General features: G+C 38.1%; 1 protein-coding gene across 5 annotated transcripts; it reads left to right on the forward strand.

Moving 5' to 3' along the window:
* Window positions 1–4558: 4558 nt before the first annotated feature.
* Window positions 4559–17449, forward strand: LOC148651476 (G protein-coupled receptor 20). 5 transcript variants are annotated; one of them, XM_088601789.1, is made up of 2 exons: window positions 4559–4910; window positions 14765–17449. In XM_088601789.1, exon 2 carries the CDS (start codon window positions 14788–14790, stop codon window positions 15865–15867), a length of 1080 nt encoding a protein of 359 aa, XP_088457915.1. In that variant the 5' UTR covers window positions 4559–4910; window positions 14765–14787; the 3' UTR covers window positions 15868–17449. The 5 variants fall into 5 exon arrangements, with proteins under 5 accessions (XP_088457915.1, XP_088457917.1, XP_088457918.1 ...); XM_088601791.1 differs by lacking the exon at window positions 4559–4910 and adding an exon at window positions 7418–7499; XM_088601792.1 differs by lacking the exon at window positions 4559–4910 and adding an exon at window positions 8264–8318.
* Window positions 17450–18397: the final 948 nt, after the last annotated feature.

Consider the following 18397-nt stretch of genomic DNA (forward strand, 5'->3'; position numbering starts at 1 on the left):
CTTTTTGAGGCGACATGTTATGCCTTTTCTTGGTTTTTACTTTTCAACCTCGAATTAACCTCTGCCTGCATGCTGACACAGCTTCCCCACTCCTCGAATCGTAATGACTCCCGTGTGATATATTTCGAAATCCAATTCTTACATTTCGTCATCGCCTGCCACTTAGAAATGCTCATGTGTTAGAATTTTATCTAGTTAAACTATATTTTACAGGGACACAATAGCTGTAGAATTATTGAGTAATACAGCACTGAGATAGTAATTCAAATGATTGCGATACATTTTTACGGCCATCAGTACACCGGATATTTCGTTGCAATCAGAGTTGAGGTAAACATATTTAAATTAATGCATCAATGACATACGAGAAATTCATGATTAAATTATTAATTTACATTCAATTTAGGGATAGTAACCAACATTCACCATAGTTCCTTCAAAGCAAAGGTATAATTAGGTGGATATTTTTTTATATTGCCATCTGTAACCACATAGGAGAAAATACCAATACTTTCTGTACTGTTCTCTTACTCTTTTGTTTCACTCAAAGTCTCAGCTGCATAGTTAGTCAAAATATTTATTTTAGCTACATAATTGTAATGCTTCTAGCTAGGCTCTGAGGCAATTTCTAAGTAACTGTATCTTTAATGAAGTGAATGTTTTGCATAATCAACTGTTAAAGAAAATAAAATCTATGTATGACTAAGTCAGAAAATAATGAAGTTAACTGTTGACTACTTTGGTCAGAACAAAAACAATAAGACAATGAGTATTACTGTACTGTAAGTGGAAGCAGCTCTGTAAAAATGGATCTCCTATTCTTGTTTCATACTTAATAATTAGTAACTTCCGCCCAGTAGTCCAACTCGCCTTGATTACTTACAGGCCAAGCGCAAGGGATACAACTGTGAAACAGTGCTGTTTAAAGAAAATAAGGTCCATTAACAGTTTTTTTTTTCCAAATTTTGATTTTATTAGTACAGTGTAATAAATGTTACTCCCAGTGCATGTAGTCACTACTTACTCAGTATTTATGTAATTTCCATAATCGTATGTAGGAATTCAGGAATTTGACAAAATCCTATTCGATGTGACATAAAGGTGAAGCATAGTGAAGTGTATTTGGTGAAACTGGCCAGGCTGAGGGAACGGCAGTCCTGCCTGTGTGTTCAGTGATGGCTGAAAGAGCTTCAGCAGGGTGTTGTGTCAATGAGAAAGTAATTCACCAAGAATGGAGGAGAATGTGTAAGTGAAGGAAAAGGCGGTAGAAAAGTTCTGCAATTGAAAAAAATGCTTTGGGCTGCAAAAAGTGACACAGACTGCAAAATAATATTTGTCCTGTGTGTACACATCATGAGGTCTGAGGCCTGAGATCTAGAGACAATTTAGATCAGCCTAGATTTAAAGACATTAGTGATGATGACTGCCATGCGCTAAGTGGTTTGTCCTGCTGCTTCAACAGGTAGAGTCACCTGTAGAAAAACTTGAAAAGATTATGGCAAAGTACAGAGGAAAGAGAGAACTAGAGAGCAACCTTGTTAGTTAGCGAGATCTGAAAGGTTTCGAAGCAGGGAGGATGATCGATGATGAGGTGTGTTTAAACGGTATATGTGCAGATGCCTATAAGGAAGGGAGGGGTACCAGGTGATGAGGGCTGGGAACGATTCACTCGGGTCCTGAGCAGACTGATGCCATGCACTAACACTGATGGGGCCGACTGAGTTGCCCCCTAGGGTCAGCAACCAAGGGGCAACAAGAGAATTGGGAAGGGAAAGAGGCAGAATAATGAGGGCCGTTTCCAAAGGTGGGGTGGGTTGGACACCTCACCTGAAGGGGGGCAAGGGGAAGAGAGGGAGAGCAGAGACTGTGGAAAGGAGGGAAAACTGAAGGGGAATGGGGAGTGGAACTGGTGGCCATAGTTGGTCCAGACCTCCAGGGAAGCTGAGGACATCACAGGAGCTAGAAATTAAATGTGGACATCATGTGAAACACAAGGAGCCAGTTATTGTTTTGAGGACGGAGATGCAGAGGTTCAAAGGGCAGTTTGTTTGAGGAGATGTAAGAAGGCATTCCGTAGTTGGGCTGGGAGGGAGGATGGGAACTGTGTTTCCATCGCCAGGTGGAGTCATGTTGGAAAGACGATAAAGACACAATATTGAGGAAGCTGAGCAAGGAGGGTGGGAAATCCGAAGGGAAAATGGAGAAATGAAAGATGAGTACAAGGGACTCTACTCTAGCGAGTGCAAAACAAAGAACATGAGAAAGAAACACAAAAGAGGTGCTCAGCAGACTGTAAACTTACTGTATTGTGTAGCAGAGTGGGAATGGACATTATAAGAATTTGTGCTCCCTCACTCCAAACTTCTCTTTAAAAACACCATTTGCCTGGTAAAACTGTTTTTTAAATACAGCTCAGTTTTTAATAGTAGGTATGACATCGCAAAATAAAGTGTTACCAGACACAACTGGTAAGACAGTCATCTACAGATAACTATGAATTACCAAGCAAAAGTCCCACAAGAATAGGAAAGATATTGCCAACAGGTACCTCAGCATTGTACTGCACCTGTGCAAAGTAAAAAGATGTGTATTTTTACTGAATTTAGATATAAAGTCTATTGAAGCAAGTGCTGTTCATTTATAGCTCTCTTTCCAGGACAGGCATTGTGAAAGGTTTATATGAAGCAATAAATCTGGGAGTAAATTTGGGAAGCTATTGTCAGTAGTTAAGCGAACAATCTGAATGAGCGCACATTACATTTTTACATTCATAGGAGGGTACTATGGGCCTCTCACTGAGTAAACCAGATTCATAGCCATGTATAGGAAGAGGTAGCAACTTTTGTGCATCTGTGAAGCTTTTACATTTATTCTAAACAACATCAGGGTATTAAATTGAACATGATAACATGTTGAACCAGTATGCCCGGCTGTCCATACTACTTATTTGTTGAGATAACAAACTTCAAAGAGCAATATCCATAAAAGGTTGCCATACTAACATCAGTAGAAGGACAATGTATTACTGTATCAGTTGCCTAAGCATGCCTACCATTGCAAATATTTTCACATTTTTACCAGCAGCCAAAATCATTTGTACAACTGCTCTGCATCTCCACTAGAAAGACTCCTTCAGTCTTATCCCTCCAAAACAACTGCACCCCAAGTTTGTCTCTGCTGACCCCCTAGAGCAAATCCCAAGTTCTTACACTGTCTTAGTAGTGTTTTCTGCTAAGAGCTTTCCAAAGAAGTGTCAAGTGTTCTGACGTGTGTCTAGACTATACAATTCTTTTCCTAAATAAATCAGAGTACAGTACTAGTATGTAATAATTCCTCTCCAATAGTTATAAACAAACATAATGCTAAGCCTGTTATAAACTTCAGCTAGGATTTATACTTGCCTTGAAGTATCAAATAATGCAAGACAAAGCAGGCGATGTACTGAGAAAAAGCATACCATTAACACTTATGCTTTAAAAACTTTGTTTTTTTTCAGAATTTATTGTAGTTTTTTATCAACAAGAGAAAAGGCCCAGGGTATCCAAGCTATGGTCTGGTTTAAACGGGCCATTAAGAAACTGAAAAGGTTTCTGTTTTTGTTTTGTCAAGAGTTTGGAGAAGTCTGTGTAGTCTGAAAAGTAATTTGAAAAGAAGGAACAAAGCCTGAGAAGTTACATAATTATTATACTGCAACTATTATATCATCAGATTAAAAATATCACCTCTTTCCATGGCTTGTATTGTACTAAATAAAAAGTAATATACTGTGGAATAAGCTAGGCTGCTATTTTCGGCTCAACGGTTTCTGTATCCCAGTTTTTTTGTTTCTGTTTGTTATCTTTGTTTTAGCCTTTGTTTTGTCCATGTCTTTCTGCAATTTTATTGGCACATTCCAGGAGAAAGGACACCCATTCCCAGCCGTGTACTATAAGAGTCCCAGCAGTTAAAAGAAAAGATCATGCACAGACAGATTGCGAATGGAGTGCGATAGTGACACTGGCAGGCTGCTTCCGGTGGACTTTTACCTAATAGCAGGTGAGGCTCCTGTTTGTCCTAATGACAGTCCTGATAAGACATATAGACGCTTGTTTGTCATGGAAGAGGTGAATCCCTTCAGTCCTTGTAATTTACATACCGTATCTGTTAGTGACAGCTGAGCATGGTAGTGTAACAACAAAACTGTCAATTTCAAATGAAGTTCCTCTGATAGAGCTGAGGGATTGGAGAATCTGTGTTTTATATGCCAGATATTTTTTCACACTCCTCAAACTATTTTAATAATCATTCCTAATGAAAGCATCGAGTGTGTGCTATTAGTATTTGCTTTAATTAAACACAAACACAAACTCTTTGATTTACTATCTGCATCTGAAACAAGAAAGGTCCAAAAAATGGTTTGGGATTTGCTTTCTTCTTTAAATGTATCCCTTCCCTGGCCTTTTTTAATTAAACCATGCCTGCTGTAAGCAAAACTTTGAAACCACATGACGTCACTGTTAAAGAAAAACCTGGTAACATTTAGTTCCTCTTCAAGTGTCTAGAGCTGGGGGATAAAGCTGGAGTAGATTTGGCCATTCCAGATTCTGCAAGAGGCAGAGAGAGAGACTTCTGTTGCTGCAGCTGGTACAGCTCACTGGGACTGTGAGGAGATCCTTCTCTGAATAAAACGGGTAGAGGGAAGATTTACAGCACTGGAGAGAGCACTGCATGCGTTCCCATTGGAGACTTTATTTTAAAGTGGAGACTAGCCGATAGAAAAGAACAGTAGTCAGAACAACAGGGTCAACCAGTCATCAGTGCAAGACAATTAAGTCAAGGAATTACATCAATTCCATTGGAATTCCAGTGGAAGCAAACTTCTGTCCAAACTACAGCCTGGGCAACAGTTTACAAAATCACACAGCACTAAGGTAGGAACAGAACTTTCCTTGAATAAAACATCTTCCTGAAAGCTTCATTCTTGCCAGGCTTGATACCAATGGATTTGTTATCATGTCTGGATTGAATTTAGCTCATGCTGAGCAGAAACACATCTTCAGAATCTATGCAGTTCCTTTATAAATAAAGTGCAACTTTGGCTTCAGTTATAGGTAGATGGAGAAAGGCACAGATAAATATGTATTAAGTTTTAATTTAATATTCTCCTACATATAGCATTTTTTTCAAAGATAAACCATATGTCCAAGGAAAAAAGGGAAATCTAAACAGTGTCTGTACAATTTTCTGTTTCAAGCATTTAACAATCACTTTTGCATCATGCCTTTTTAAATTGTTCAGGACAGGAGAGGCAGAACTTTTGTATTTGATTATATCATGTGAAATAACCCCATAGTCATCTACCAAAACAGTGGAAGAATATGTTTCCAGTTTGGAAGTGCTGATGCTGATGTTCCTTGGTAGTTGTTAAATTAAAATTGAGGTTAACCGAGCTTAATTTTGTTAGCTTCATTTCCTTGTTAATTGATCTGTTTGCCTTATCAGCAGAAGCAGTGTTATTAAGTCAACCTTGCACTTTCTTCCACTTTTGCTATAATTGCTTCCTTTGTGGTATGAGGAGCAACTAATTTCAAAAAAGGAAGCAAAGAATCAGCCATAGTGGATGTTTTTATTTGTTGCTGTGAAATGAGTCTGTGAAACCAAGTTAGAAACAAATAAATAAAAAAGCTAAAGATAATGTTACAGATATATAGCTGTAAATGACAGAGGGGCAAATGACATGGGGAGGCTAAATGATTTTGAAGTTTTTAGTCTTGAACAGAAAACACAGGAGAACCTGATTCAAGTATTCAAGTCTAATAATCAAAAAAACTGGCAAAGTCGACTCAATGGACGTTTTTAGAGCTGCAGAATGTGGGAGTCTGAGGCGAACTACCCAGAGATGCTGACGAAGCCAATAGTACCTCTTATTTCAAGAAACATCAGGTCACTTAGCTACCACATACTCAGGCTTCCAAAAGGACCCCCTCTCATTTGCAAGCACTTTTTATGTTCCTGTGGAATATAACATACAGGACCTGGAAAGCCATTCCATCAGGTGTCTGTATTTCTTTTGTTTTCAGTTCTTCTTCATCTCTGTTCTGACCTAAAGAAAGAATCTTTAAAAATATTAATAATAATAATAAACGTTTTATTTTATATAGCACCTCTAAAGGCGGCATCTCAAAGTGCTTTACAGAATGACGACAACAATAACATAATACACAATTTATGCACAATGAGAAAACACAAAACGAGGAGACAGTAGATGGGGGATTAGAATAAAGTAGGAGCAGAGGGGTAAAGAACAGAACAGGTCTAAAATGATTAAAATTAAAAATTTACTTCTCTATTGGCTACAGCTCTGCAAACTGCCGAATGATTCTGCTACTTTTAGCTGAAGAATAAGAATTTGAACTGTAATAAATACATTTAAGGGAATAAAACTACTGTAACCACATGGTCAGGTATCTGGAGGCAAGCTCGTTCCTTGAATTCTTTTCAGTGCATGAATGCCTTGCTGAAAACACCTTAAGACAACCGAAATGGTGTAATGCATTCTTAACACTGGAAATTGATCAAAACTTGTAACAGTTGTTTTTTTTTCTGTTAAAGCAATGCTTCATTTAAGAATGTTTCCCCTAATTGATGAAAAGATCCTGTCTTTAATTTTCCATGCTGGGGTAAAAACAAAGCAGCTGGATGTCCTAGGCAGTAGGAATTCAGCGAAATCAGATCAGTACTTCTTAAAGCATGTGCAATGCACAGCTGATACTCTTGTTTCTATTTTCTTTATTCTTCTGTTTAATTCTTTTTCACCATCTGTGCAACATAAATAGCTGAGTGTTCAGAAGATATTACGTGCATCATTTAATAAGGAAATTTGTTTGGCAAAACACAATTAATCCAAACCAAACACTAAAATAATTTATGTCCCTCCTTGCTACAGCTTTCTCTTCTGAGACTCTTCTAACCTTATTCTAAAGAAGCCACAAAGTCCATCCAGTGTAGTAAATGTTTATTGTGAGTTCTTGCCGTGCAGTAAAAGCTGTGTCAAAGAATGCAAAGGGGAGGGAAACAATGTCTAAAAGAGAGCATGAACTCTCTCACACTGCAAGCTGACTTTGCAAACCTTTCCCTTCCATTTTTAGATGAGTAGCAATTTTAATATTGAAATATGGTTTGTCATTTCTAATGTCTTGCAGTTGTGTAGGAAAAAAAACAGTTTATCAGCGAGCACAAACCGTCCTCTCATGCTGTTTTGCCAGGGTTTTTAACCTTTCAGCTGCTGAATGTTTCTGACACTGGAGTCGAATCTGGCAGAATTATTTTTACAGAAGACAACACAGTTTATTTTCTGCAGAGTCAAAAACCAGAACTTTCATCACGTCTGGAAATGCGTTGAAGGCTAATACTTTCGTCCATAGCGGAAGAGATGCTGCCCCATCTCACAACAACACTGTTGTGCTACTTCACCACCATGTATAATCGGCTAAAATCTGGAATTTGCCATCTCTTATTTTGTGAGTGACTTGCATAAAGGACAGAGGTTGTATGTGTCGATTGATACTTGACTGTTGAGGATGAACCCTTTTCCCTTCACCTGTGATTTTTTGTATTAAATAAAGAAGAAGAGATAATTGTATCTTACAAAATTAATCTCTTCTAGTAATATTTTGTAACATATTTTTGGGTTTGTTGATCTTGTGCTTAAAATTTGACAAAATATGAATCAACAGCTCAAAGTTTCAGAAATTTAGGATTTGTGAGGACAATTTGCCTTGCTCATACTCATTTTTCTGGCTCAGTTCTTAGGCTGCTTTTTGTAATATCCTGATTTCTGTTAATTTATACCAAAGCTAGAATGTTTTTTCTTATATAGTACTGCACACACGTAGACAGTGTCTTGTAAGTAATTTTACTACTACTGAATTCTTCCCTAGCCCCATCATTATTTTCCCTTTTCATGGGCATTGTAAAAAGACGTGTTATACCAAAGTGCTTTTACTTCACTTTGGTTGAACGTGTTTTTGATCCTACACGTCTTGTTTCAGGTAATTAATTGTGTAACATGTTTTAACTTCCTTCCTGGTAATACAGTATATGTTTTCTTAAGGCTTCAACATAACAATTTTAGAGTTGGACAAAATGTATCAAACGAGCAACACCTAAAACAAAGATTGTCGTCACAAAATGTGTCAGGGTTCAAACCAAGAACCAGAAAGCAGAATTTCCCTACATTTCAACACAAGCCATTTACAAAACCTTTATTGCAAGTGTGAACAAGAAACGCAATCTGTAGCCTGAGTGGAACCAGGACGAAGGATAAAAAGTGCTTTAAGGTAACAAAATGAATATTGAGAATGTTATAGTTACGCATTCTTTAGAATAGGATCTGTACAATACGGAAGAGAATATAAAATTAGTTATGGTCACGGGTATTTTTTAAAATTTCTGCTGCCAACCTTTTGAGCACTTCTATTTGTGGCAGCAGTGAAAGATGGAGCTGCATGAGATTAGTCTACGACAATAAAGTTTCCTTTCAGTCACATGTATGTCTTAGCAGGTTGCTGCATTTGCAGTAGGTATGTTTAAGACACTCAAACATTTCCATTTCCCGATTAGCTAGATCTAAGGCATGTCTACGCGAGGACACACAATGAACTTTTCCTTGTTGGCCCTTCATTTTTGTCTCTGCATTTCAATTTTCAAAATCCAGCACATTTCTTTGCCGTTCAGACAACAAGAAGTTGTCAAAGCCCCTATCAGCTGGCGGGGATGTTTCTTGAAAAGTGGCCACACTGTGCTCTTCAATGTGTTTCTTGTTCTGGTATCGCTGTACTGCTCTCCTGGGAGCCCATGAACCAGATTCTAGCAAATCCTTCCACAGCTTCCTGGTCCCTGTAAGGTTTGAACTCACAAGGTTTTTTAATGAAAGTTCAAATTTTTAAGGAAGGTCCTGCTTCGACAGATGTTTGACGTAGCGTCACGTAGCTGGGGAGTTTCACTTGTAACTTTGTAAAGTAGGGTGCATGACTTGCAGATGCTGCCACTACTTCACTTGTTCTTAATAATAGGGATTGCTCTGCTCCTTGGGAAGCCTCATTGTCTTTTCTTCTCATCGTAAGTTTATAACAAGCCTTTTAAACTTTGGTCAATAATCATTACTATCCTCTCATTATCCTTGTATCTTTAGAAATGAACTGTACTATTCACAGTTCACAAGAATTGATTAGATGATTCGTGCTTTGTTTTACTTGATAATCATTATGTCACAATTTACTTGTTGAGATACAGCATGTTATATTGTAATTCCTGCTCACACGAAATGTTTCAGCTAGTTTTTTGTTTAAAATAGTATAGGTAATCAATTTCTTTGCTTAATATCATATCACTAAATACATTATAAATTGTTTTTTTTTATTTTGGCCTTCATCACAATCTTTATAGATTATTTTGACAGAAGGAATATGTTTTCACTCTAAGTATATATTTAAATTCAAGTATGAGTTACCATCAAATACATTTTTGTTTTAATAACAAAATATTATTGATATTTTAAAACCACACTCTGGTTTGAATTTTCAGTCAAAGAAAGACTAGGATTCATAAACCTAAGATTCTAGTAAAACAACGTGGATTAATGTAGGAGCACTGCATAATGACTATGTACGGATTGATGTCCTTTATGAAATGTTAGATTTATTTTTAATGTAATGTTAATTTGTACTGTTTGTATGTTTTTGTAACATACAAACTGTGTGTGTAAAACACAGCTCTTTGGAAGGAAAAAAAATCTGAGAATTCGGACAAAGTTTTATCATATAGTCCAGATTCCTATACATAAAACACAAATCTTTATTCTAATGATTTTTACAGAAGCTTTTTAGTCAGGCGGTGTTGAGTAACAGTGTGAGATAGGGACCTCTTGTGTTCTCAAAGCAAAACCCTCTCTGTGACTTGCTGTTGGCTGTTGATAAAAAAAAACTTTCGTTTATCACCATCTAGGTGAAAAAAAAAAATGCTGTATCAGTGTTCGGCAGAGAAGAGAAACGTAAAATATCTGAACCATGCAAATTCATTCCCCTGCTCAATTTCTTAACAACCCAATTCTACTGATTTATTCAATGTTGGTCAGGCACAATGTGAATGTAGCCCTTGCAGAGGTATTCCCTCTGTTTCTGTTTCTGTGAGGTGAACCTTATAAAGACAGGACAAAACAAACAAAATCAAATTGAAATCTGGAGTCAGTTCTCTCTCTTCAGTGTGTGTCAGTTGTCAGGAATCTTGCATTGATTCACAAAAGGTGCAATTCCATTTTAAGGCATCTCACCACTGAGAAAAGAAGCCAAATAATACTATATAATTATATATATTATACTGTATATATATAGTAGATAATTCATTTGTATATTTTTGAATAATTATTTATATCTTTATTGTTATCCCGCTTACAAGGTGTTAATTCCACATGTATGTCCACTGCTTAATTCATGTCTTCTTTCACTGCAAATTGTCTGTGTAGCTACCTACTAGGCCTTCTAAATAGAAAATATATTTTGTATTGAAAATATAATAGGATCTCACAAAAAAAAGTAAGGAAAACTTTGGAGTAACTTCATTCCTTTGTGATATAATTTGATTATGATTTATCTTAATTACTGGGTTGTTTTACATATTTCACAAATTGCTATTGACGTGTAAACATTAGCGTTTCTTTTGCCATAGTCCAGATTTTAAAAAAGTGGTAATAACAACCTGTATCTTTTCTGTTTGGGTGTTGAAAAGCAGCGACGTTTTATTTTAACAGGTCAGTATTATTATATTAGCATATTCCCTGGCATTACGCAAGTGAGTTACTTCTATCTCCTTCGACAACTTCGAACTGCGCATTTGAGGTGCAACTGTGTGTCCCTTTTGGGTCAGTTGTGTTTTTGTAAGAGACCAAAGAAGAATGTGATCAGAGAAGCTATAAGGATACTTGTGTCAAAATATTTAAATTAACGACACAACTGTCACTTAATTGCAATTAAAAAAAATCATTCTTATGCTGCTTTTTAAATAGGGATTACATTTCAACAACTGTTAGTAGATCTTAATGTTTAACTCATGTAGTTTTATGATCGATTCTGTTTTTTAAATGGTAAATCAAGAATCTTTTTCTTAAAAGCTGATTGTAACTGTGTCAGGAAGTGAGCCACTTCACAATTTAAGGCCAACAATCGTAGACAGAGATAGAGAAAGAAAGACAGAGAAACACTGACCAGTGAAAAGTCTGTTTTTAGATACTTCCCCATTTCCTAATATTAAATATTTTTATTCTTTTAGAAGCGGCATTTGCGGTAGTACTAGTTGCTGAACACGTCAAGCCACAACCGAAAGGCGTGAAATATCCGGAAACTGCAAAGGGCAACAATCTCTTTACAGTTAATTTAATACATATGCATTTTCCAACTTTAAATACGTTTAATGCATTGTTAATGAGAAACATTGCGGTGTCCGGTGAAAGGATAGATTCATCATTATGGAAACCAATGAAATGAATTCATACATGGTTTAAATAATATGGTTTTCAGTCAAGGGGCTCATCTAACCTTCAAAAATGGGCTGGAATGCCCTCTGCTGTGAGCAGGGTTTGATATGGTCCGTTGCCTCCTTCCTCTGACTTCAGAAGCCTCTCTCACCGTTGTTCCCTAATTTGGTAAATTACAAACGGCAGATATGGATTTCCACACATAGATCAAAAGGCGTACATCCTCAAGCGTTGCCTTTCGTTCCATTATTATAAACAGGAGAATAAATCTTGCCACGAATTAAACAAGAGCTTCCAGAGAGAGAGAGAAACATTGCCCAGGACTCCACTGCTTGCATTGTCTCTCCGAACCCTCTTTCTCTAAGCCTGTGCTCTTATATAAATAGTCTAAGTAGGCAATGACATCTTGAAAACCCCTACTGGAAATCATCCAGTTCATCGTCAAAATAGCAAATCACGGGCTGCGCCAGTACTTTCTTTGGGATTATCACACGTTTGTTATAAATTGAAGCAGAGTTTTTTTCTTTTGCTGCTTGACAGCTTAGAAACAGGGGTCAAATGCTGCAGCTCATTACCCCTGTGTATCTTAACAGATAATCAGGAACAAACACATAGTTTGTACAGTATGTGTTTGTGTTGTAACGTTTGCACTACTAATTTGGTCGTATGAGAGTCTGTTTGTTTATAAACATACGAATGTGACATATAATACAATCTCGGATGGTTTTCCTTTCCTACTTTTTTGTTGTTTTTATGAGAATTTCTAAATAAACTAAAAGGGAAACAGTAACTTTACTTAAATCAGTATGATGATTTGCGCCAACAAGAAAATGTCTGTGTACGCCATTAGAACAGCTACATTAGCATTAACAACACTGATGATATTGAATTAGAGCAATAATGAGAAGTAAAAACAATATTAAAAAGTTAAAAGCAAGTTGTTCTCTTTCCACCTGAATAAGAATTTGAAAAAATGTATTTCTGTTGAGAAAATAAACTTTAAAAACCAGGAGCCACTTCCAGAAGTCACACGTGTGACTGATTAATTGCCAAAGTTGTCCGCAGTGCCGTCAAAGTGCTCAGCACAGAAAGTCAAAGGACCTAAGAGGTTATCGGCTCTGGCCCAGCACATGCTAGAGGTGATTGAGTTGGATTTGAGTTGCTGTTACCAGTTTTCATGAGCACCAGCGCAAGCTCTGGAGAGTGGAGTCTGTCCAAGTCTTCCAGTGAACACACACAATGCCCTAACAGCCAGCACTTTGTCATGATGATCTCATCCTGCATTATTGTCTTAGTCTGTTCCTGGAAACCAAGATACAGTATAAAGACAACAGACAGCATTTCTGATGAAAAAAAAACGTTCCTCTTAGGAACCATAAAAAGCAGTACATACACAATTTTAAGGTGCATGCAGAATATCCCCATTTTCTTCTTTGTCAAAATGTATGAAATGAAGATGACTCTTACTCAATGAATTAACAGCTGTATTGCTTACGTTTCCAAATTAAAACTAAGCACTGAAAGTGTCATGGTACTCCTGGAAGAATTCATTTGTTTTTACGTAAATGCGGGTCATTACCATCCTTTTGACCCTCACACGAGCAAACGAGGTAATGTCACAACAGAGGGCAGAAAATCTAAACCAACTCAGACAGAAGCTCAGTGTTGTCTGACGCTTACTACTGAAATTTAGCAGTTAAACTACCAACAGAAGGAAAGCCAAAATAAAGAACATCAAAAACTTTGCAGTACACTGCAAAGTACTGTCTGTCTGTGAACTACTTTCAGATATGATTTCCAGATATAAGACTTGATGTTTACTAAAATATGTCTTCAAGTACCAGTTAAAATATTATTCATAGGATGCTCTTAAGGCTTAACGAATGTGTTATAGGACACGTATCGTTTCATCTCCTGTCGCCTAGAGTTAAATTACAGGAGGTTATTTTCCACCCTCTTTGGTGAAGGTCATATGGATATATGCTAAATAGATAACACAAGGAGTACAGATAGTTCGATTTTTCAGATCAACTGTGCGTAAGGCTTTCCAGCTGGTGTGAAAATAGACATATCGTGTCACAATCAGAGTTGTGTAATTGAGGACACACGGGTGGATACAGGAACTTTACTGCATATTGCATGACAGATATTCTTGTCATTTCACTCTTCTTCCTTAAGGGACGTTTCGACACAGTGTTGGAAATTTTCCAAAATGGTGGTCCTGCGTCTAATTAAACCAATAAGCAGACGAACATGAAATGTCAGCATGAAGGTCAAGATAGAAAAAGTATTGTGAAGCTCAAGTTACAGTTAACAAAAAATTGAATAACAAAGGAATTTAGAGATCTCATGAGATGAAGTGAGAATTAGATTTTGTTTTTTGCTAAACGTCAGGTTGACACCTGAACATCTTTCTGGAATGGGAATGTTTATTTTATGTTATTCAGGAGCACTGCATGTGCTAATCCTAGCAAGATGCACAATAATTTAAAACTTCATCTTTTAAATACTTTTGCCAACAACATCCTCCTGCAATTCTACCATAGTTTACCCGAGTCTGTAAATCTGAATACAGTAACAAAGATCATTTGTTTTCTAAGGATCAGTTGGATTTTAAAAGAGCCCATCTTGACCAAATACACAATGAATAAAACTACTCAAAGTCCGACACTAATTATGACAGCACTAGAGAACACATCAGCCTGTGCTGTCCATTCTGACTGAAGATTAGAAACATACTTTAAGAGTGGAGGGGTGGTGTAAGCCATTGGACAAAAAAGGTCCTATTACCACTAAGAGGCACGTGCTGGAGATCTCATAAGCGACAGCAAAGAGGAAGCAACACTGCAACAAAATTAGGAAGTCTCCATGAGTGAAAGAGAGAAGCACAGCATTTGCGACAGCTATGAATCCGCTCACTCACGTGACTGTGCAAAGTGTTTCAGAAAGACACTATCAGCTTTAACTCAAAGATAAGTTTCAAATGCCAAAGGATTTACCGTTTTTGGTTGACAGTGGTTGCTACCCAGATCTTCTTGCCTCTGTAGTGATCCAAGATCAGCAAACGGGTAAATACTTTATTAATGTGTTGGAAAGATAATGTCAGTGTCAGGGCTTTAGAATAGCTAAATAAATAGAAAATCAAAGAGATCTTCATTGTAATAAGATGTTCTTCATTGCTCCCAGGAGGACACTTGGGATGGAGCTAATTCACTGTCTCATTGACATTGACTCCTTATGCCTGTTGTTTTTCAGGTTGAAGTATAATTAAGAGGGGGATGGAGTCCTTCTTGACGAAAGACCCACTGCGTGTTAATGTAACAACTGTGCCTACAGCAAACTTCAGCTCTCACCTCCACAAGGAGCCGTACCTACACAAGCTGGCGCACCTGGATGAGGGGCTTTACAATGACTTCTACAGCTTGTGGATAGCCTTGGTGGTCATCAATGCTGTGATCTTCCTGGTAGGCATCCTCCTCAACAGCCTGGCCCTGTACGTCTTCTGTTTCCGGACCAAGCCCAAGACCACGTCCGTCATCTATACCATCAACCTGGTCATCACCGACCTCCTGGTGGGCCTCTCCCTGCCCACCCGCATCGCAATGTACTACAGCGGAGGGGAGTGCCTCACCTGCTCCTTCGTGCACATCTTCAGCTACTTTGTCAACATGTACTGCAGCATCCTCTTCCTCACCTGCATATGTGTGGACCGCTACCTGGCCATTGTGCAGGTCGAGGCCTCTCGCAAGTGGAGGAACCCCAACTGCGCCAAAGGCATCTGTATCTTCATCTGGCTCTTTGCCATCGTGGTCACTTACTCCATCCTGACCACGGCCATCAAATACGCCGCCTGCTGCCTCTCCAAACTCTTAGTCCTGACCGTCTTTGAGTTCTTCCTGCCCCTGGTCATCATTGTGATCTTCACCATCCGCATCATGTGCGCCCTGGCCAACCCCAACCTGATGCAGCAAAGCCGGGAACGTCGAATGCGGGCCGTCCAGCTCCTCATCACAGTGCTGGTCATCTTCACCATCTGCTTCACCCCCTTCCACGTCCGGCAGGTGCTGGTCTACGTCTACCCAGACATGCCCCACCACATCAGCCTCATTGTGTACCACGTCACCGTCACCCTCAGCAGCCTCAACAGCTGCATGGACCCCATCGTCTACTGCTTCGTCACCAACAACTTCCAGGCCACCATGAGGGGCATCTTCCGCAAGCCCGAGCTGGGACAGACCAGCGGCGACATCGTCAGTATGCAGAAGAGCTCCAAGGGCTCGGTGACAGTCACGCCCGTCACTCACAGTTTAATCACGACAAACTTTTCCAGCCCCGCGTTGGGTAGCTCTGAAGTGTGAGAGTTGAGGCGAAGGACATCCCCCGTCACTGGATTAATCAGGCTACTTATCAGGCCTGTCATGTCATGTATATCAGAGCATCAGCGGACCTTTAAAGCACGCTGATGATCATTCTGTATTTGCTGTACATAGTTTCAGAAGCCAGCCCGCGTGGAGATGCATTTTGTTTACTTGTCAGGTCCGTGTTTTACGTACTGTACATGGGCAAACAGACCGTTCTCACCCGTTCTTTGCAATGACTCTGGCTGAAAAAAATAACTGAACTGTTTTTCCCGAGGGAAACAAAAATTGAACAAAAACTCCGCTTTGAAGTTGACATAATGAAGCCACCTCCGACAAATAGAGACAGGGAAGATGGACGTCAGGAAAACGGCTGGAATGTGCGGTACCGCATTCTTTAATTGAAATGGCTGTATCTGTGAAACATTCCTGTGAATGGTTTAATTCTTAATCACATACAGCATTTCACATGGAGCATTGTGCAGATAGATGCTTCAAGCAGTTAAGGTGAAAGGCTGGGTCTGGCTCTGTCACGGGGCTGTTCTTATTACATCAAAGCAACAAATGACATAATTTATGAAGGATCACATACTACGGGATTTTTTGGATACATTTTTAGGTTGAACTGCTAATCTAGTTCTCTTACATTAAACATATTGTAGCCAGTGTCTGGAAATTTTTCTCTGGTAAATATTTGTACAAATTTGTTGTTGTTGTTGTTGTTGTTTTTTTAAATAGAGCTTTTGTGATTTTGCAACCTGTGTACAATGTAGTGATATATATGTATAATCTGAAAGCTTTAAAATTATCAACAAACTGAGATTTAACCACATGAAAGGGCTACTTCCAAGGGTCAAAACAAGCTGAAACAATATAAACTTGTAGCTCACGGAGAAAAGTACACAACTCATGATTATTTCTAAAGAATCTATACAATTCATACAAAAATGAATTTGTACAATAGAAATAATTGAATACTGATAATTGTGCATTGTTTGCTTTCAAATCAAAGTAACGTAACTAACTGTGCAGGTGATTTAAAAGTAATGTTGAAATTAATATGCATAATTAATACATATATTGAAATATTAATGGTAGATGTAAGTGTGTAAAAATCTTCCCCTTTAAGAAACAGCATTCTATTTTTTATTTTCTTTTTAAAATCTTCAGAAATTCTTAATTATTCTTTATTAAAATAGTGTAATGTCTGTTCTCATCGCAGAGGTGTTCAATATTAAAGCGTAGAATTAAACATTTTAACTGTGGAAAAGTTTAGTATTTCTTAAATGCTCGTGGGTGACAAGGTGTGACACCAGAAGAAGGCTTAACTGCCAAAACATTACGTTCTTTCTGCATTTCAACATGGAACTTACTTTTACTTTTGCCTTTACAGCTCACCCGTGTTTACCTACTATTTATAGTTTTCAGAAAAAATATACTTTAGTGTCTTTTCTGAGTAAAGCTCTTCAACGTCAATTTTTAACTATCTATTTAACTTCAAAGTCCTATTAAATGAGCCATACTGGAATGGAGTGTTTGGGTGTACATGTTTTTGGAAAATAAAAAAATACTCTCTGACGGAGGCAGGCCACCACATTTCTAAATTGTTATAACACTTCTTCTCAGTGCTCAGGCATTGTTTCACACACACCAAGAACAGAGCTGGTTTACAAGGAGATGTCTTGCTTGGGTTGATGTGATTAATAATCCAAAAAGAAACACCAGTGAAAATCACATTAAAAAGGATACATCAGGTAAACTTTTTACACTTTGTTTAAATTATTTTCCATTAGGTACTGAGGAAAGTGAGCCTGGCAGCAGTGTTTATGTCACTTAACTTCTAAATATAAATCGACAATGAAAACAAGCATATTTGACCGCTACTCAGTCAGCAATGGAAAAGTGCCTAATTGTCTTTTGTCTTTAAGTAAATGCTTAATAATAGAACCGTTGTCTGAAACGCGGCTTTTGAAAGGCCTTTTGATGAGACTTCTGAGTGTGTGCGCCTGAGAAGTACAAATATCAACAGCCACACAGAGCCCACTAAATTAAATGACGAATAATAAAGATCCACATTTGCCCCCTTTTCATGTTTTGCATTTTTTTATCTTCGTTGATCCAAAAACATCCACATAGTGTTTAGAAGTAAATATTTTCCAACACCAGGTGGCACAGTGGTTAACATTGTTGCCCTGCAGTGCTGCGGCCTCAATTCTGAATCTGGGGTCTGTGTGCGTTTGTCTTTATGTGCCCTGTGACAGGCTGGTTTCCCATCCAGGGTGTATCCTGCCTCTTGCCAGTGAAAATGAAAAAGTATTATTGTTGATTGTAGATTTGCAGGGGTGGCCTGGACTTTCCATTTAAAGCTGGTTTCCTATTCCACTTAGCGAATGTTGACACATACAGTACAGAAAATGTACATGAGCCACATTCGTCATCATACAAACAGTCTCAGGATCACAGTATAGCATATTACTGATAATAACTGGCCACAGACAGAATGATTCAAGCTACAGTACATCTATGTGAT

The sequence above is a fragment of the Lepisosteus platostomus genome, chromosome 12, assembly GCF_059453375.1.
Source record: "Lepisosteus platostomus isolate fLepPlt1 chromosome 12, fLepPlt1.hap1, whole genome shotgun sequence".
Lineage (NCBI taxonomy): Eukaryota > Metazoa > Chordata > Actinopteri > Semionotiformes > Lepisosteidae > Lepisosteus > Lepisosteus platostomus.

Bases quoted from the DNA above. Each gene is read 5' to 3' on its own strand.
- LOC148651476 (XM_088601789.1), top strand. From the start codon at position 14,788: ATGGAGTCCTTCTTGACGAAAGACCCACTGCGTGTTAATGTAACAACT.